Source organism: Marmota flaviventris, chromosome 10 (genome assembly GCF_047511675.1).
Source record: "Marmota flaviventris isolate mMarFla1 chromosome 10, mMarFla1.hap1, whole genome shotgun sequence".
Classification (NCBI taxonomy): Eukaryota; Metazoa; Chordata; class Mammalia; order Rodentia; family Sciuridae; genus Marmota; species Marmota flaviventris.
In genome coordinates this window covers 78,474,214-78,495,216 of record NC_092507.1, presented here as the reverse complement: position 1 = coordinate 78,495,216, position 21,003 = coordinate 78,474,214, and the positions used below count along the sequence as shown (strand labels likewise).

General features: G+C 35.4%; 1 protein-coding gene across 5 annotated transcripts in view; it reads right to left on the bottom strand.

The window, feature by feature from the left end:
• The window catches only part of Rpap2 (RNA polymerase II associated protein 2), a 103,705-nt gene that overhangs the window by 33,092 nt on the left and 49,610 nt on the right, over positions 1-21,003 (bottom strand). The window contains exon 12 of one of the 5 annotated variants that reach the window (XM_071618049.1): positions 341-943. The exons of 2 other annotated variants lie outside the window; for them this stretch is intronic. In XM_071618049.1, the coding sequence (XP_071474150.1) occupies positions 940-943 (4 nt within the window). In that variant the 3' untranslated portion in view covers positions 341-939. Of the gene's footprint in view, positions 1-340; positions 944-17,645; positions 19,751-21,003 lie in introns of those variants that run through there. 2 more of the 5 variants (XM_071618048.1, XM_027935147.2) reach the window with 2 other exon arrangements.

Below are 21,003 nucleotides of genomic sequence, written 5' to 3'. Positions count from 1 at the left end.
CTGAGAATTGAATCCAGTGTCTCACACATGCCAGGCAAGTGCGCTACCACTGAGCCCCAGCCCCAAATTTCATTTCTTTTAAGTATGCATAAAAACCTACACAGGTGACACTAAAATAATGACTTAACACAGTCTATATGTTAGAGAAAATAATTTGAAAAAAACTATATGATAAAAGTTTGCAATGTATAAATCACAAACAAGAGAGGAATGTTCTCATGAAAATGCCACTGATTCAAATCTCAATTCTGAAAAGCCAGATAGCCTCCTACAACTAGTTCTTTACCATATGGTAAGTGTCAGGACAACAAAAGCAAAATGCCAAGCCTCAAACAGCATCTTATTGATAAGACCTTTATTTAGCTGACCGCTCCACATATGCTACACATCAAAAAGACAGAACACAAAAGTCTGGTTAGGATAAGTCCCTCTATTTGTTGTTATTGGGCTATCATACAACATCTGGTTAACAGGTATTATTATACATGCTAGTAAGGAGTTTCCTAAGTTTGGGCATGAGAACTGAAATAAGAGGTTTTAAATTAAAAGTTGGCAATTTTTATAAATCATTATATTCAAGGATCTGGAGCTATACAAATTCTTGATTTAAGCCTCAGAAGTATGTTATCCATAAATCACTGGTTTGTAACAGAGAAAGTTATATAAAGAGTTAAAGTTGTGGTTTATTGAGCAACTAGAGCTAAATAACTGATTAAACTCTGTTATCCATTTCTTTTAATACAATAAAAATCAGTAATAAACTTGGATTTTTAAATGACCTTCCTCATTCTGGTCCCTATTTCCTTGTTCACTGTACTCTTATTGAACCTCAGTGGACTCCATACTGCAGCTCGTAGAACATTATTCATCATAGCACCATCTGAATGATTTGAGTCCTGACCAATCCTGGGTGATATGTGTAAAGATCACATCAGGCTTCTATCTGAAATGATAAAGCACAGATATCTCTGAATCTGACCCTCACCCTCAAAACTGAAAGAAGCAATAACTCTTATAGGGAATTTTTTAAGAGTTCATATTGATTTCTGAATTCACAGAATCAAATTGGTAGATTGTTGTAAAATGACACTGAATAATACTCTTCACATAACATAATCTTACTGGAAGAAAGAGCTGTAAGAATGTCTATGCGAATAAATGTCACCAGAAAGCAAGCTTCACTATGGTTTGGGGTTAGAGGAAGGGACAGGAAGTGAAAAGCCACACACTTTTCTGTACCTATCAGATTTGAGAAATTACTGGGTTCATACAGAGTTCTGCTGCAGTAGGGAAACCTGTTCTGCTGATAACACACATAAAGGTGATAAAGGTGCAAAGACTGCTTAAAAGAAAAAAGAAAAAAAAAAAAAAAAACAAACTTTCACACTTTCTCATACTCCAGAATTTAGATCTGGGAAGGAATAGGAATGAGAAATATTTTTGCTAAACAGAAATAGTTTCACTGTTTACGTGCACAAGCACTGTGTTTATCACTTTACCAGTTAAACTAAATGAACATTCCAATACCTGCATTTTGGGGGCTTAGAACCAAACAAAAGCAAAAGCCTGCTGGGATAGGTGAGATACTTTTATTAATAATAGCACAGGTAAATAAAAAACTTAAAAAGATGAGGGTTAAGTGTATGTAGTCTCTTTTTATGAGGTTATACTACCTAATTTTCTCAAGAGTGATTTAGTCTTAACCTATCGGGTTTCCTTTTTTTCTTTCTTTCTTGGTGGTGCTAGGATTGAACCCAGGGCCTTGTGAATGCTAGGCAAGCATTCTACCACCTGAGCTATATCCCCAACCCCTTGGGTTTTCTTTTCTTTTTAATTTTTAAATATTTGGTTTTTAATTGTAGGTGAACACAATAACCTGTGGTGCTGAGGATTGAACTCAGAGCCTCATGTGTGCTAGGTAAGTATTCTACCACTGAGCCACAACCCTAGCGCTTGGGTTTCCTTTTAAATAGGTGAAATTCTTGAGGCTTGAGAAAGGGTGAAGAATTTATTTGGAGTCATACTGGTTAAGAAAAATGCTAAAAATAGATACCTTTTCCACAAAGGTATCTTGCTTATCTATCAAGTCCTGCAATTCCTTTCTTTTTACATGGCAATGACAATTATCACCTTACTCATATTTTGTCATCTTCTAAAAAATGAAGTGGGATTTTCCCTTCTCTACATGAACAATTCTAAATGATAAAGCATTAAACCAGAATAGCTCTGTCTGCCCAACCATACACTCAAAACTGAAACAAAGGGGAGCTGTGATCAGTAACACAAAGGGTCAAAATGTCATCTATTTTCAGAAAGTTGAGGGCTCACACAAACCCCATTTTGCAAAATGCTTCTCTTAGATACTGAAAATATTGAGGGATTCTTATCTGGCAAATAACCAGAATTTCATATTTAACATTAACTCTTTTTCTACCTCATTTGTTTCTTCCTGAGGAAAAATCAGAAGATTCATTTCCATTAGTGAGTCCTTGAAAACACTTGTCTGTGGCCCCTCTCTTCCTCTTCAAAATAAAATAACAGCCACGTGGGTGCACAAAGAATGGACCAAAATTCACCCTGTTGAAGAGCTTTTCCTTTTCCATAAAATGATTGGGCTTGTGATGGGGTTAACTACTTCTGTGTGCTTTTCTAAGTTTCTAAGTTTTGTTGTTAATATATTTTAAAAATATTTTTTAGTTGTAGGTGGACACAATACCTTTATTTTATTTTTTATGTGGTGCTGAGGATCGAACCCAATGCCTCACATGTACTAGGTGAGCGTACAACCTCTGAGCCACAACCCCAGCCCTGTTGTTAATATTTTTAAGTAGAGTAAACATGGCTTCACCATCTATAAAGAAACAGATATCAAGAAGTCAGAGTTGAGTTTAAAATTCAGACACTTTAAAACTGGTGGTGGGTGACTTTCTAAATCTGAGTGGGATGAGTTTGTTTCCCTTAAAGATGCCAATTTTCTTTCCCAGTTGTTCCTCTTGTGGCCACTGATTCAAACATAAGAAATTACAGTGATTTCCAATTTTGTAAAAAAAACTTATGAGATTAATTTGTTGGTCTTCGGTCTTTCTGTGAAGCTGCAGCATGGGCTAGCTACAGGGTGAGGCTTAAGTGACTTTCTTAAGGTCATGTAAGTCAGTAAAGATGAGCAAATAACCCCAGAAGTACTTCTACTAGTCTACACGTTTAACCACTAGACCACACTAGCTCACATGTCTGATTCATTTCAAGAGCTTAGCAGATCTTATGATTTTCAAAGGCCCACCTGTTTGTGCTTTTCAAATAAATTTTGAAATCTGTCATTACAAAACAAACATGCTAATGAAAACTGACAAGTCTACTGCTTCTAATTCATTCTTTTTCTGTGATAGCCAAGAGGTACCTTCCAACATCAGTAACTAACAAAGACTTCAGAAGAAAGCTGCATACCTTTAATTAAGCAAATCCTGGTAGACATACCTAAGTCAAATGACTTAGAAGCTTTCCACTTGGCACATCAAATAAGCAAGCACCAGAATTAAGACACTAGTTCCTAATTCTTTTTGTATGAATTATAATCACTTGGGGAAGTTAAAAAAAATACTATGATGGCTGGGGTTGTAGCTCAGTGGTAGAATGCTTGCCTGGCATGTGTGGGGCACAGGGTTCAATTCTCAGCACTGCACATAAATAAATAAAGATCCATTGGCAACTAAAAAATATATATATAAAAAATACTTATGGTTAGGACTCACCAAAAATCAGTCAACTAAAATTTTTGAATTAGCCATCAATATTTTTTAAAGGGCTGGGGATGTGGCTCAAGCGGTAGCGCGCTCGCCTGGCATGCGTGCGGCCTGGGTTCGATCCTCAGCACCACATACAAACAAAGATGTTGTGTCCGCCAAAATCTAAAAAAAAAGTAAATATTAAAAAAATTCTCTCTCTCTCTCTTAAAAAAATATTTTTAAAAAACTCCCTATAGAATTCTAATGAATAGCAAGTATTAAGAACCCCTAAATTTGAAGGTCAGTTAAAAAAATTTTTTTGAGATGGAATCTTGCTAGGTTGCTCAGGCTGGCCTCAAACTCTTGCGCTCAAGTGATCCTCCTGCCTCAGCCTCCTGAATAGGTTGGGCTATAGGCACATGGCATCAGGCCCTAAACTTTTGATCTGAACAAACTTATGAAGTTCTAATAATCTATAATAATTGTCACATTGTTGGAAGAATCTGAATAATAAAATATTTTTACATTTAACTATATAACAAAGCAGAAGGTAATTAATACTATTCAAAAAAGATGTCTTACTTGTGGAATTTAAACCAAATGTTTTTTATCTGGCATGGTGTCTTAAGGAAGACTTCTAAGAAGATCATGACATTGAAGTGGGCCATGAAGGGTAGGTTAGAGAGATACAAAAAGGAATTTCAAGCACAGGCCACAGTGCTATCAAAGGTGACTGTAAGGGGAAACAGTGGACACAAACTAATGATAAATAAGAATAGGATAGGATAGGCAGGTTGGAGCTACTTCAGAAGGGCCTTGTATTTTGGCAAAATTATGTGGTAGGAGCTGGGAAGGCGCAAGGATTTTTTTTTTTTTTTTTGTACTAGGGATCAAACTCAGGGTGCTTAACCACTGAGATACATCCTTAGCCCACACCCCTTTTTAAAAAAATTTTGAGATAGGGTCCTGCTAAGTTGCTGAGGCTGGCTTTGAACTTGCATCCTCCTGAGCCTCCTGAGCCTCTGGGATTACAGGAGTATGCTACCATACCTGACCTGGCACTAGGATTTTGGATTGATTAGAGTTAAGCTTTAGTGAAAAGATTATTATAGCTGAAAGAAGAATGGACTAGTTGAGTGAAGAGAAACTTGGTAAGGAGATCTGTTTAGGAAGCTAATTACAGCAGTCTCAGAAAATAATGAAGGCTTGACGTGGATTAATAGCAGTAGGAAGAGAGAAAAATGTTTAAAAGAAGTTATAAAGGCAGATTGATTATGGGAAATAAAGGGCAAGAGAAGCATAAAAAGTCAGATTTTAATTATAGGTAATTAGGAAGATGCAAATGCCACCAAAAAGAATAGGGGGATATCTGAAAGAAAAGTTGAGTTCAATCTCAAATGCCTGAGGAATATCCAGATGGAGATACCCAGCAAAAAGAACAAAGTTTTTGGACCTATAAACTAGGAGAGATATCAGAGTTCAAGATACAATTTTGGGGGGGCTGGGGTTGTGGCTCTGTGGTAGAGCACTTGTCTAATGCGTGTGAGGCCCTGAGTTTGATCCTCAGCACCACATAAAAATAAATAAATAAAAAACAAACATATTGTGTCCAACTACAACTAAAAATAATAATAATAATTATTGTTTTAAAAAAGGATATAATTCTGGGAAGAGGGGCACAAGAGACACTTGATTGAGATAACCAATTTTCTTCCTAAAGTAACTTCATTATCCTTTACTAATTATGTTTGTTATGATTTCTTGAACTAATCTCTTACATCACTCTTCTGAACCTTCTGCTTCCTTGTCTTAGTTATCCTACCCATCAAAACTACAACCTGAGGGGCTGAAGTTGTAGCTCAGAGGTAGAGTGCTTGACTTATACATGTGAGGCACTGTGTTTGATTCCCGGTACCACATATAAATAAGCAAATAAAAAATAAAGGTCCAGCAACAACTAAAAAAAAAAATTATTAAAAACCTGAGATCAATGTTGCAACATACTTTTTTCTCACCTACAACAAGATGGCTGAAAACTACTGGGGTAGGTTTGTGGAAGAAAAGGAGATCAGGGAATCTATACTATTACTACTATAAACCCATGCTCACTAGCCTCATCTGGACACTTACTGTCACCTGTCAGTTTTTTCTTACCCTTGGTTACCTCCTTTTCTGAATCATCTCAATGACTACCACTATTTTTCACCCTCCATACAAGCATCACCTCTAGAACACAACCTCAAATTCCACTTCATTGAAAAATTAAGTTGTCAGGCATGGTTTAAAAAATTTTCCTCCTTCTTCCAAGTGTATCTAATAGCCACACCGTTCTTCACTTTTTTCCCCCTCTGGTCTCGGAAGATGTACTATTTCTCTCCTATTCAAGTTATTTTACCTTCTGTGTCTGATCTCAGTTCTTTATGCACCCTTAGGACCTTGTTTTATTAGGTATTTGTACTCTCCATCCTGCCATCAGCTTCAAATTATTTTTCTTTACTAGATCCTTCCCCATGCCCTACAAACATGCTTGTCTCTTTCTAGCCAAAACAAATTGTACTGTTTGATTTTTAACATCATTACTCAAAAGAGAAGTGTGTATTCACTGATTCTACTCCCTTATTTTAAACTGGGACAGGAGGGGGTCATATATTCTTTTAAATTATATAAAAGGTCTTTCTTTATATACACTCCCCCCTGCCCTACCAGGAAAGACTTTTATTTTTTGGTACCAGGGATTGAACCCAGGGGTGCTTAACCACTGAGTCACATCCCTATCCCTTTTTAGGATGAGACGGGTCTCATTATGTTGCTGAGGCTGGCTTTGAATTTGTGATCCTCCTGCCTCAGTCTCCTGGTTTTTTGGGATCATGGCATGCACCTCTGTGCCCGGCCAAGGTACATATCTTAATGATTACTTTCAATGTATAACCATACAACTCAATGTATAGTAGTTGAGAATTAGTGGCATGGTAATTTTATAGGTTTGGAGAATCTGATTTTGGAGCATATGAAAATGGTTTTAAGTCTTAGTGTTTTAAATGAGCAACATTTTTCTCAGCATTGAAACCAGAGGAAAATAGTTATCACCTGGCAGTTGCTTTGTTCTCCCGAAACACTTTTGCCATACAGTATGCTATGTTACAACAATTGAAAACCACTATATGAAAAACATAATGTGGGGTTTGAAAAAGTCATTGGAAAAAAAAATCAGTAAATAAAATGAAGCTAAAATAGCTCAGAATATTCAGTTTTTATAATGTGATTGATTTCACCAATACAGATATTGTAGGTGTTCACCAAGCATTCTGTACTAATTTCTCAAATGCTTTTGCTACACTGGGATTTTCAGTATTAAGCTTGTGTATTTTGACATCTCCCTCCTAACACACAATATACTTCATTTATACTAAAATGACAAATAGCTAACTCCCAAATTCTTCATTTAAAATGGCTGCTGGGACAACATAAAATAGTAATAGTGAGAACCAGATAATTTCAAGCTTTGTCTTACCCTCTGGTTATTATAATCTGCTTTAAAACTTTGTAAAATTGTTTAAAAAAGGAGCAAAATGGAAGCATTTGCATTTTATCTCCAAGAACCCTATGACTTTACTATTAACTAGAACGATCAAAGTGGGGAAAGAGAAGTCAGAGACAGGAAGAATATTAAGAGGTGTCAAGTGTCTATGATATACAAATTAAATGGAAGTTTTTTTTTTTTTTTGGTGGTACTTAGGATTGAACCCAGAGGTTCTCTACCCCTGAGCCATACACCTCCAGCCCTTTTATATTTTGAGACATGGTCTCATGAAGTTGCCAACGCTGGCCTCAAAATCATGATCCTTCTGTCTCAGACTCCCAAGTCTCTCGGAATACAGGTGTGTGCTACTATGACAGCTAAAGGAAAGTGTTTAAAGACAACAAAGAAAGAATACACCTGGGCTGGGGATGTGGCTCAAGCGGTAACGCGCTCGCCTGGCATGCGCCAGGCACTGGGTTCGATCCTCAGCACCACATAAAAAAATAAAATGAAGATGTTGTGTCCATCGAAAAAACTGAAAAATAAACATTAAAAAATTCTCTCTCTCTCTCTCTCTTGAAAGAAAGAAAGAAAGGATACACTAGATTCAGGATCTTGAATTTAACAAGCACTCTTAATACACTTGGGAATAATAATTTTTCCTCCTTATAACATCATTTAAGCTTCCAAGACTACTTAATAAAACACTTTTGATAAAATTAGTTAAAGAAGAGTTTGCTTCTAGACTGAAAATTTCCATTAGAACCCATTAATATTTGATAAATATTTCCAATTCAATGAACAAATATCAAAACGTAAAACATTTAAAGAATTCTCCAGGACTGTACCTGTGATCATCAGATAAATGACTAAAAGATATAGTGCCACATCTATCTACTAGAGATGAATTCCTCTGTAAACAATTCAATTTTTAGTTTATAGAGGCTTAAACAGCAAGTCCATGGAAGATAAAAGAAAAAACATTTGAAATGAAGTTTTTGGATGAAACAAATCTTTTTTTTTTTTTTTTAAATAAAAATGTTCATTTATTTAGTAATCACATGATTTAAAGATAATCTCACATTTACAATTAACTTTGCCATTTGGTAATTTTAAACATTTCAGAAAGTTTTATTTTCAAGAAACAAACACAAAAACAAAACCAAAATGCTAGATATGGTTAAAAGCAGCAATTTTCTTTAGGCTAAATAGTCACTTCTTTATAAGATTACACCAACCCTGGAAAAATATAAATCAATATAGAGGTTGCTTCTGATTGTAATGAAAGTCCTTCCTTCTATTCATAATCATAAGCAGCTTTTTTTTCCTTTTTCACGTGCAATGTAATTTTGCCAGTGTCACCAAATCTTTGTTGAAGGATAATATCAACAATAATTTATCCAAGTTTTTCTCATCCATTCATTTGCTTTATTCCAATCATTTGCTTTATTCAGTGAACAATTACCAAATGCCAAATTGCACGTTTGGCATTAAGGAGATAAAAGTAAATAAGACAATGACCTTAATGCATGGACTTTATGTTTTTATAAGAAAACAATTTCAAATTCACTTTATTTACTATAGACATCTTTCTTCATTTAGCATTGTTTACACATTGTCAAAACACAATATTTGAATGAATGGACAGTGTCTTATTGTCATATAGAGACATATATGTATATAATTTTTTTTTTTTTTGGCAAATGAATTACACGTTTATGTCCCTAAGACTGATTTGTTGGTCATGGAAAATGAAAAGGCCAGGAAGGTAAAAATCACTAATGTAGAAAAAAATAAAAAGGTCACCAGAATTAAGCATAGAGGTTGTATAGCTCAAGCTTATGCTGCTCGAAATTAATTCTCCAGGGCTGATCATGGTGGTGTAAGGGGAAAGAATCAATCAGCCACTAATGAGGAATTAATATGGGTTTCTGGAAGCAGAAATATACAAGTTCTGTTTATTTGCTTATTTATTTATTTTCAGTATTGGGGATTGAACCCAAGGCCCTGTATGTGCCAGGCAAGTGCTCTACTGCCTATGCCACCAGCCTTAGTTCACTCACTTTTGAAATTAAGACGAGGAGGCAAAAATGTCACCAAACAACACTGACATTCAAGGCAAGCAGAGAAAAACATGGAGGAAGCAATGGGAAAAAGACATGGACAAAAGGCATTAAGGAAAAAAATATAAAAGGCATCTGACGACATTCCCAGTCTCTTCACAGGCCACATTCCACAGACACCCTTCACTCTTCTTATCCTGCCAGTCCAGTGTCTCCTTCCAGTCTGATAACAACAAACTCAAGCCTCCTCTATCTTGTGAAGTTTTCTGAAGACGTATCGTATCCTTTCAGATTATAATCCTTCTCTTTCTTTCATCTTTTGCTAACCATATGAAAAGAGCAGTTAACATCTGCCATACTGTTATGATTAGGATATGAGGTATTCCCCCAAAGCTCATGTTAGACAATGTAGAATGTTCAGAGGTGAAAATGATTAGATTATGAGAGTTGTAACCTAACCAGTGGATCAATCTATTTGATGAATTAATAATTTGAAAGGACTACTGCACTGAGTGGTAACTGCAGGCAGGTAGGCTGTGGCTAGAGGAAGGCGTCATTGAGGGTGTGCCTTTGGGGTTTATATTTTGTCCCTGGCACCTAGATCTCTGTTTCCTGGTTGCCACAAGCTGAACAGCTTTCCTCTACCATGCCATTCTGCCATGATGTTCTGTCTTACCTTAGGCCGAGAGCAAAGGGAGCTAGCGGACAATGGACTGAATCTCTGAAACCATGAGCTCAAGTAAACTTTTCCTCTTCCAAGTTGTTCTCATTAGGTATTTTGGTCACAGCAATGAAAAGCCAACTAACACATGTCTAGTATCTCAACACTTGTCTACTACAGCAGCCTTTGCAATCTGATTTCCATGTCTGTCATTATGGAAACTGTAGGTCAACCCACTACAATTACTTACTTGCCAGAACCACTGTCTTTTTTTTTTTTAAGATAGAGGAGAGAGAGAGAGAGAGAGAGAGAGAGAGAATTTTTTAATATTTATTTTTCAGTTTTCAGTGGACACAACATCTTTATTTTTATGTGGTGCTGAGGATTGAATCCAGCGCCCCGCGCATGCCAGGCAAGCACGTTACCGTTTGAGCCACATCCCCAGCCCAGAACCACTGTCTTTTGTCAGCCTTTATCTTTATTCAGAGGACAACTACCTCTTCCTCAGAAAGATAGTTACTACCTTGAACCTCAAATGCACTTTAGATTCCTTGACAGTGTTCTGATTATATACATTCCTTTCTAATTCACTCTGTGAAGTGATGTACTCATGTTTTGAAGTTAGAATTGAGCCTGTATTCTAGTTTTGACAAGCTTGTAAAAGGTGCTTGTCTTTTCAGAGTCTCTCTTCCTTTGGTAAGTGGAATGAACTGTGAGATATAAATGTAATAATCCACCACACAGTGTCAAAAAAAATGTCTGTTTCTAATCTTCCTCCTTTCCCACTTTCTCTGTATTCTCTAGGCATCCCTGGCCTGTGTGTGATTGTTCTACAAGATTCTGTTTTATCTTGACTCTGAACATTCTCTACCTAGCCATCTCACCCAACCCAATACTTAATCCAAGATCTAGATCTCTGGTTTTCCTTCCATTCGTCAGCTCTTTTTCCACATTTTTAAACTACTAAAGGAGGTACCATTTAACTGTTTAATATGCCTGAATATTAAACTGAACGGGAAGAGTCTCAATACTTCCAGAACAGGTGTAAGACCAACTGTAATATTTCCAATTAGTTCATCTAACCTACTTCCCTAAAGGCACTAATACCTCCCAGCCATCTACCTTTAATATCTTGAAGTTGTCTTTGATTTCTTCTCCATTGCTAAACCTTGTAGATTTTAGAGCTATAATGTCTCTCTCCTCATTTCTTTCCCTTTTCTTTTTCGCTGTAATTCCTTTAGTTCATCACCTCATTGTTTTTGTTTAACTAGATAATTACTAGCAGTGGCTTTGGGAAAATCAATTCCATAAATTGTGGGGAGAAAATGCAGAATGCAAGGGATTAATAAAAGGCACTGGAACCACTTAGAGCAGATGAGCGATTCTAGATATTTGAAAGGTAAGTAGATGATAGTCTGAGGTGACGGACAAAGGATAGGTGTGTTTATCTGTTTTGCTTTTTTAAAAATGTTTTTTAGTTGCACATGGACACAATATCTTTATTTATTTTTATTTGGTGTTGAGGATGGAACCAAGTGCCTCACACATTCGAGGCAAGTGCTCTACCACAGAGCTACAACCTCAACCTATCTGTTTTGATTTTTAAAGATGAATGAACACATTTAGGCAGGTAGGAAAGAAGGAGTCAACAAAGAGCAAGAACTGATAGCTTCTAAACTATTCTCATCCATTTAGTCACTCATTCTCTTTCAGATATTTTTGTAACTCGGCGATGTTCTAGGCAAAATGCTAAGTATTAGGTTTATAATGGTGTGTAAAATCTGACATAGAACCAGCACCTAAAAATCTTTAAGTCAAGTGAAGTAGGCAAACATTAATCAAGTAATCACATGATTGAACAGAAATCAGAAAAACTGCTAGGAAGAAGTATATGGTGTTATGAGAGCCTCTTTATAGAGACAGTTGATCCAGTCAGGGAAGTAAAGAAGTTTCTTGAGGAGAAAGTTCCTTAAGTTCTGAATGATGAAAGGGAATTAATTAATGAAGGGAAGAGAGCGAAAAAAGAACTGAATTCATGTCCTATTCTGGGAGAGTATGATGAGAAAATTATGAAAGAAGATCAGAGAGGCAGAAATGAGGAGAACGAGGTAGGGAGTCTGGAGAAATAAATAGGGCCTAGGCCAAGCAGGGCCATGTAGACCACATAAGAGGTTTTACTTTAAGAGTAATTAAAAGTCTCTGAAGGCTGGTGGAATGTGGAAGAGAAGATCAGTTTTGATTCCAGATCTCTGCAAGACTAATCTTCCTAAAGTACAAGTTTTATGATGTTACTTGCTCAAATTTAAATGATTTTCATTCCTCCTGAATTAAGTTTACCTGCCATTAAAAAAATCTTTCTCATAATAAACCCAACCTTTCTTTCTAGTTACCTTGTACTCTTGACTATATCTCTTTTTGCTTTTTTTGAGCTATAAGTGCTTCCTAGGATGCACTTATCTGTTCATTCTACTTCTTGAAATCTTGTTTTTTGAATCCACAATAGCCCACTTCTATAAAATCTTTTTATAATCTGAACTGAGATTTGAAGCCCCATAAGAATTTGTGCTTTTTTGGCATTTAACACATTCAATTTTTTATTGTAATGCTTGTGTACAAGTCAATCTCCTCCTTTACACAACCTCCAGGTAGCTATAAAGTCTATGAGAACAGAGGATTTGTGTAACCTCTGCATCCCTTATAGGGTCTAAGATAGTCTAACCCATAGTGGTACTCAAAAGATATTTGTTGGCTATTTTTTCAGTCCGGTTTCTAAACATTTAAAAAATTTTTATCATTGTATAGGTGGCTGCTTCTACACTGATTTCCAGTTATGATGCTATAGCAAAGTATGAGTTTCCTAATTTCAAGGTATACATGGGTTCTACTCACACTGGTTTTCATGCATGACATTAAAGACAAAAAATGTACAAATAAACTCTTCAGAAGAAAAATCAGGGCTTCAAGTAATGTATCTATCTCTCCTTTTTATAGTACTATATCAGAGAAGAAACTCAGGTTACTTTAGAGTACCTGGGTCAAAGAAGTTGTATCAGTGAACACTTAGCATCAGTGGGGTAGGGGGAAAGTAAGGAGTAAAAATGAAAAAAAAAAAAAAAAGAATAAATTGGAAGAGGTAAAAGGCTCACAGATATAGTGGGGATTCTGTAAGCAAAATGGAGTTTTAAAACACATTTTAACCTTTTAAAAAATCAACTTGCCACCTTTAGTATTATGTTGAAGTAACATACCACTCTACTATTTCCTTTTGCATTCAGAGAACATTCTCATCTTTGATACTGACAAAAATGTCATGTCAACTAAAGTCTTCAGTACAGACTAAAGGAATCTTGGGGATGTTCCTCTCATTTAATTAAAAGTGCACTATGTACTCCTTCTACAGAGTGAGTAGACATCATTTAAATCTATTTTTTTTTTTGGTCAAGCTTATTAAGAAACCTAACAAAGTAAACACTTGGGCAATGTCACCATGAATTTCTATGACAAAATTAAACTGTTTCCTATGCTAAAAATACCGATTTTCATTATCTCTCTTGATATAGTGCATCAGAACTCTCTCTTAACTGGGTGCAATTATGAGCACCTGGGAGGCTGAAGCAGGAGGATCACTTGAATCCAAGAGTTTGAGGCTAGCCTGGGCTACACACTGAGACTTTGTCTCATTAAAAAAAAAAAAAGGAGAGAGAGAATAGTTTCTTACTTGGAACATCTTATAGTTGAATTTGCACTGCCAAGTTGACTTAATCTGGATTTAGTGCAATCCGTCACAATGCCAATGTAAAATATGAGGTTACATAATTTGTGCAAGGCTACACTGCTTGTTACAGATAAAAACAGGATATTATCCAGAATGAGTGTGAGTTTTAGGGTTTTATGAGATCCATATACAAGTTAAAGATTGTCTTTGGGGTAAGGAAATTACATTTTTTAAAAACCCTCTGTTTAATAAAAATTAATTATACAAATGAAAATTGCCATTATTTTTATCATAGGCACAAAGCTAAAGACCCAAAATTTCAAAAACCAACAGGCATGTAAGGCTGCTAAGGACTTCCACGAGAAACAAAGAAAGAAGACAAGAATATACACTAAAGAGGGATGTCATTATAGGTTTTCTAGTTCAGAACTATTATCTAGAAAACAAAGATAAAAACTTTGATTATGACAGCCAAATAAAATAAAATGTTTTTCTTATAACATATGGCTTATGCCCTGATTATGTTTGCATTTAATGCTTTAGGATTACCTATTAATAAGGAAGCAGGGATGCTTTCCATTGATATTTCTAATTCAAAGGAACAAGTTCTTTGTAAATCACTTTGTAGTGATATATTACATGTATGTTTATTTAAGGGGCTGGGTGGTAGTGACTTTAAAACTTTATATCTAAATCCTGTTTGTAACAAGTTTATAGAGCAGCTTCGTAGAGTATTGGAAAAAACTTTTCATAATTGTTGCTATGTGGCAGTTCTCTTAGAATAGTGGATCTAGTCCCTCCCAATCCCAAATGCTGTAAAATTTCAGCAGAGTGAACTGGGGAGGTCCACACACAATGACTGTAACATTCTTACAGTGCCGTCAACAGTAACTGTAAATCTCATGCTTCCTAGCTCCTGGTGAGCTCAGTCATATGTAAAGATGGCACTGGTAGATATACGGACTGGCCCCTGAAATTGAGGTAATCATTGGTGAGGGCTAACTGCTGTTGGCTGCTCTTATTACCACTGCTGCAGCTGCTTGGGATGGACAAAATGGAGAGCACATCTTTTCGCTAGTGCAGAGGATGGAACCCCAGCTCTTGAACACTGGTGACTTTTAATATGGATTAAGGCTTGAGGGGACTCTCAACTATTTATGAATTAAAATAAAATGAACATTATACATTTTCCAGGGATAACAGGGGGAAAAAAATCACTGTAGAAGGTAGGCTTTGATAAAAAATTAAAACTATTATTTCTTTAGAAAGCATCTGAGTCCTACCTACAAAGTGCTGCTGGTTGACGGTAAAGATATTTCAGTTAAAAAAAAAAAGTTTTTTCTTATATAAACTCAGTAATTAGTTCAGGAACGATATAGAAATATATAAGCAAACAAACAAAAAAGGCATTTTTTGGATACTGAGGAATCCAAAGGAAATACCACTAGGTACTGCTGAGATATTATTTATGTAGTCTTAAATTCAAAACTATGAGCTGGGGCATGGTGGCACATACCTGTAATCTCAGCAACTAGGCAGGCTGCCTCAGCAACTTAGCAAGGCTCTAAGCAACTTAGTAAGACCCTGTCTCAAAATAAAAAATAAAAAGGGTTGGGGATGTGGCTCTGTGGTTAAGCACTCCTGGGTTCAATTCTCAGTACTAAAATAGATAAATAACTTTAACACTATGACTTTTTTCTTTTTTTGGCTTAAAGGTACTCATTTTACATATGTTACAGAAACTTTTAGAACATAAGAAATTGATGAAGGTCTAAAATCAATTAGAAGAGAAATATTTAAGTTTGGGGAAAAGTGTATATATAAAACCCTAAAATCACTAGTGAGTGTAAGATGAGATGACTTTTACAGTTCAATCTCTGGAGTCCTAATACACTACTTGTGGAAATGTAGAATGCTGAAGAAAACAGTTTGGTAGTTCCTCCAAATGTTAAATATAAATTGGGCACGTGGCACATGTCTGTAACCCCAGTGACTAGGGAGACTGAAGCAGAAGGATCTCAAATTCAAGGCCAGCCTGGGTAACTTAGTGAGATGGTGTCTTAAAAAAAAAAAAAAAATGGCAAGGGATATAGTTCATTGGTAAAGCGCCACTGGGGTTTGGAGGTTGGTTTGTGTGTGTGTGTGTGTGTGTGTGTGTGTGACTAAATACAGAGTTATCATATGATCCAACAATTCCACACCAAGATAAATACCCTATATGATCTGAAAATATGTTCACAGAAAAAAATCTGAACACGAATATTTTAGCACCATTATCCATAACTGCCCCAAAGTGGAAATAACCGGAATGACCATCATTGATGAGTGGGTAAACCAATGTGGTATATCCATACAATGGAATATTATCTAGTCATAAAAAGAGATGAAGTACTATTATTTGCTATACTATGAACAAAAACCTTGGAAATGTGTTAAGTGAAAGAAGCCAGGCACAAAAGAGCATGGATTATAGAATTCCATTTATATAAAATGTTCAGAATAGGAAAGTCCACAGAGATAGAGAGTGAGTGGTAAGTTGTCAGAGAATGGGAGAAAGGGAAACTGGAACTCATCTGATACAAAGATTCCTTTTGGAATGATAGAAAATGTTTTGTTATTAGATAGCACTGAATGCACAATACAATGAATTTACTAAAAACCAGTTGAACCATATACAATAAAATGGTAAATTTTGTTTTAATAAAATTCAATTATGAGATTCCATAAATATAAGAAACTATAAAACATAATTTTAATTATCTTTTAGTATGGTCTCAAATACCCCAAATTAAATTTAGAATATTAAAAGAAAGACTTACGAAGACTCCTAAGAACCAATAAATTTCTAAGGAACCACCTCTTTGTTTTTTCATGGTATGTTCACAAATTTTTATGAGGAAATTAGTGATGGGCAGCCTTTAAAAAAATAGCATGCTGAAGTAAAAAGCCTTAGTCACATCTTTCCATTCATGCCTGGTAGCCCTAGGGAAGGGACTCTCCAGAGTATCTATCTGTATGATGGTTACCGAAAGTGGCTGTCCGTGTCCAGTGATGGCTTTTGTTTAGTGATCATGGTCAAGTTGAGTTTGTTTAAATACCATTTCCCAGGACTTACATGCTACTCCCTGAACGACAGGAATACACAAAGCTTTTAGAGGGAATAAACTATTGCACGGTCTCTGCCTAGGAAGCAGGCCACAGTTCACTGGAAACAGCCAGTTCAGATAAATAAAATGAAAGCGGACATTTTTGGAGATAGTCTTGAAAGCTTTCCATTAGAGAGAATCAAGGGCATAAAAGTAGGAATAGATGTATCAATATTAGACTACTACAAGTCACTTTCCCTCCATCTTTTCTGAGTAATACAAAATAAGTATTCATGTCTTTCATCAGATAATTTAAGTAATTCCCATAGAATGCAACACATCTCTCTCTCCACGGCCACCCATGCCAGAATCAAAAGTAGTAGTCTATTTATAAAGGTTCCATATTAAATTTAGGTGAAAAAAGTTACATTTTAATTACAAGTCCTCTTGAAGAAACTTGATTCCCATTTCTGGCACTCGAGCTACACATAGAGGAACTCAGGCAAGTCAATCTGCTTCTTGATGGCTTCTCTTTGGTTTTGGTCTGGACCTTTCCCTAGATTTTTCAGCACTGGCAATCTCCTCTTCTGTTAAAGGCTCAAGAATAATGACAGAGGTCAAAGAACATTGAGGAAGAATAAAAGCAAAGGGAAGAAGGAAAGGAGAGATGGGGGCAGAACTGAGGGGAGGTATCCTGTAGCTATAAAGTCTTCTCAAAATAGCCTGTCAAAATCTCAAAGAAACTATTCTGAATACTGTGACCACAACGAAAAGTGCTTCTTTCCGATATTGTGGGTAAAATGGTAATTATGAGAAATATGAAAAAGAATATATGACACAGTATAACACCACATCATAAAATGCATTTTAGTGTAATTTGTTATTGCATTTTCTAATTTGGTACACAAACACTTCAAAATATACATTAACAGGTTGTACATAGTATACAGTTACTTAAGTATTTATAGAAAATGATACAGACACACACATATATACACATTTTAATTAAAAGGCATACATCCAAGACTGTGAAAAGAGCCTAGTATCTTATTAAGGCATATTTATTTGGAAAAACTGATTCAAGTTTGTATTATTTCAACATATTGGCCTTTTCCAGGAATAAAACCTGATATAAGAGTAAAGTATGATAAAGTTTAATTCAACAAAATTAATTGGTTCTTAATAAAAACAGGGTCAATCAATTTTCACTATTACAGATATTCTATTATGTATAATGAATTCTTGAAAATCCTTAATTGTAACATTTACTGAATAAGAATGAGGGAACCAAAAGGAAAGTAATCCCTTCATTGTAAAATAAATGTATACTGCTTAAACTCTGTTTAAATGGTCTATGTATTCCTGGCTACTAGTTAGGGAATATATAGTATAAAGCTAGGGAATATATAGTATAAATATCAATAAATGTTGCAATCACAATAGCCATTCATATCCCATATAATTATTAAGAAATCTAAATGAAGTGGGAATGAATAATTATGTATTTTCATACGTAAATGCATTTCACTGAGCATTTTTTAAATTTATTTTTTAGTTTTTGGTGGACACAACATCTTTATTTTATTTTTTATGTGGTGCTGAGGATCGAACCCAGCGCCCCGCGCATGCCAGGCGAGCACGCTACCGCTTGAGCCACATCCCCAGCCCTTCACTGAGCATTTAATGATCAATTGTACATACTCTATTTGATCAAATTTCTGAGATTATAATGGTATAAAATTCCCACAATTTTAGTCCCATAATTGTAATTTATTCTGATAAATTATTTGATGTGGCCCAAATTTTTTAAAAGTTCGTTATATCCCAGTGTCCCATATAGAGGAATAACAAAGTTGTTGTTATCCCCAGTGTCCCATATAGAGGAATAACAAAGTTGTTGTTGCTCAATTAAAGTGTTTATAGGTATACTATATATGGGACATTGGGGCATAATGGGTTTAATGTTAATACATCTGTGAAAGCATAGTGGAAGTCACCAGGAAAAGATGATGTGCTACAGAAATAGGTTATTTACTCTGAAGAAAATTCAGGCCCCAGCTTTTTCTGTTGCTTTGGACGCTCATATTTTAGTCAGAATGTTGATCCCTTGGCCTTCCACTAACAAGAGTTAGATTGGAACTACCAAAGCAACATACCAATTACATAGTGTGTGTATATGTATCCTTTTCTAAGTGGATTATATAAATTTTGAAAACAGCTTTCATGCATTAAACATGTTAGTAATCAAAATCTGCAATATGCATATATAAAGAATAATACCATTATTATAGTAGTACTTTTTATGTAAAGTAATTATGTATTCCTCTTCAGTGATTCACAACTACCATTCAATTTTTTTCTTAGGTACAAAGACTTACAAGAATTTTTTTTTTTTTTTTGGTGGGGAGTACTGGGGATTGAACTCAGGAGCACTGAGCCACACCCCCAGCCCTATGTTGTATGTATTTAGAGACAAGGTCTCACTGAGTTGCTTAGTACCTCGCTTTTGCTGAGTCTAGCTTTGTACTTGTGATCCTCCTGCCTCAGCCTCCCAAGCTGCTGGGATTACAGGTGTGCACCCCCGCCCCCAGACACTTGTTTTTTAAATATGAATTTTAAAAATGCCTACAAGTTATGATCAAAAGGATTCCATTGGAAATTTGCAAGTAGATATGAAGGTTTTCTGAATCATACTTTTTTTTTTTTAGAGAGATATTCTTTTGTATGCTATATTCAGTCTTAGTGGCAATAAGTAAGGATAAAAAGGGTTAATCCTGCACAAATGTGTTTGTATGTCTCTTTAGGTGTTTAAAGTCTCCATATTTTTCACCATCAGGCTTTTATCCAATGCTGGCCCTTATGCCTGCTTTTTCTTTTCCCAATGACGTTACCTTCTCTAAAAAGTAAACTGTTGCTGGGGGTGTAGATTAGTGGTAGAATAGCATATGGTGTAGATCAGTGGTAGAATAGCATGTGTGAGGTCCTGAGTTTAATTCCCAGCATGGCAAAAAAAAAAAAAAAAAAAAAAAAAAAAGTGTTAACTGTTGGAAGAAAAGAAGGGTGGAAATATAAATTAATATGTTTTAATTTTATCTCTAACTAGTATACTAATAGATACCACAAAAGAGTGATAAAAGGACAAAGTTGAGGATAACAAGAGCTATCAGCTGAGCCATAGGTTCTCTGGAGGACAGAAATATGAAGAGCTAAAAGGGACTTTCTGAAAAAAGAAAAAATAAGAAATAAAACAATACGGGGAGGAGATAGAAGTCTTAGAAGCTGATGATCAAATAATAAGGAGATTCAGTTAGAATCTGAGGATACAAAATGTGCAAACATAGAATGAAAAGGAATTTTAAGGCGGGCCTGAGGTGTGAGAGAATTATGAGAAAAGAAGATTTCAAAAGCAAAAACCTAGGAAGTACCATCTGCTTTGGTACCTATAGTGACCAAAGATTTAAAAAGGAGTCATAAAGGCCTAAACTGGAAAGAATTTTAGTAGCCCAGGAATTAAAAGGCTCAATGACTAGGAAAAAAGAAGTTAGATCTAGCTGTAGGGGTTAGGATATATTAACGAAAGAGAAGATGAATGACAAAACAGTGTTTACTAATACAACTTCAGTATGTACTGCACACATAAAACAAGCAATAAACCTAAGATGTATACAGTTTGTTTCTTGAATTCAACTAAGCTGTTATTTTTTATGGGTCACTGACCCTTGAAATAAGAGGTTCCCTATTACATTAAAAGTTAGGGAAGTCAAATAGTGCATAAAAGGACTAGCAAAGCTTTTAATATTTTGTGCCACATGGTACCTCTATTAAAATCAAACATTGGAGGTTTATTTTTATACAGAATAATTACATGAATTTAATGTAGCTTTTATTATTTCATTTTCTTTACGTTTTTGTTCCTTGTTATACATTTTGGAGATGTGACAATAATTTAGTACAAAAAAAGTAGGACCTATCATGTCCTTAGTAAGCAGCTGTTCATGAAGATAATATTTCTAGTCACTAGATTAGGAAGCAAGATTCTGAGATTACTGCTGGGCCTAAGCCTCTAACTTGTCAACCAAAAGTTACTTCCTCTTTAGTATAATGAATTGCAGAAGTACAGTTAAACAGTTGTCTATGAGGGTTTATGAGTAGGCATATGATACGGCTGGTAAGCAGAGATACTGGGGTTTTCTCTGCCAGTGACCAAAATATTTACACATTTCATAAAGTAGAAAG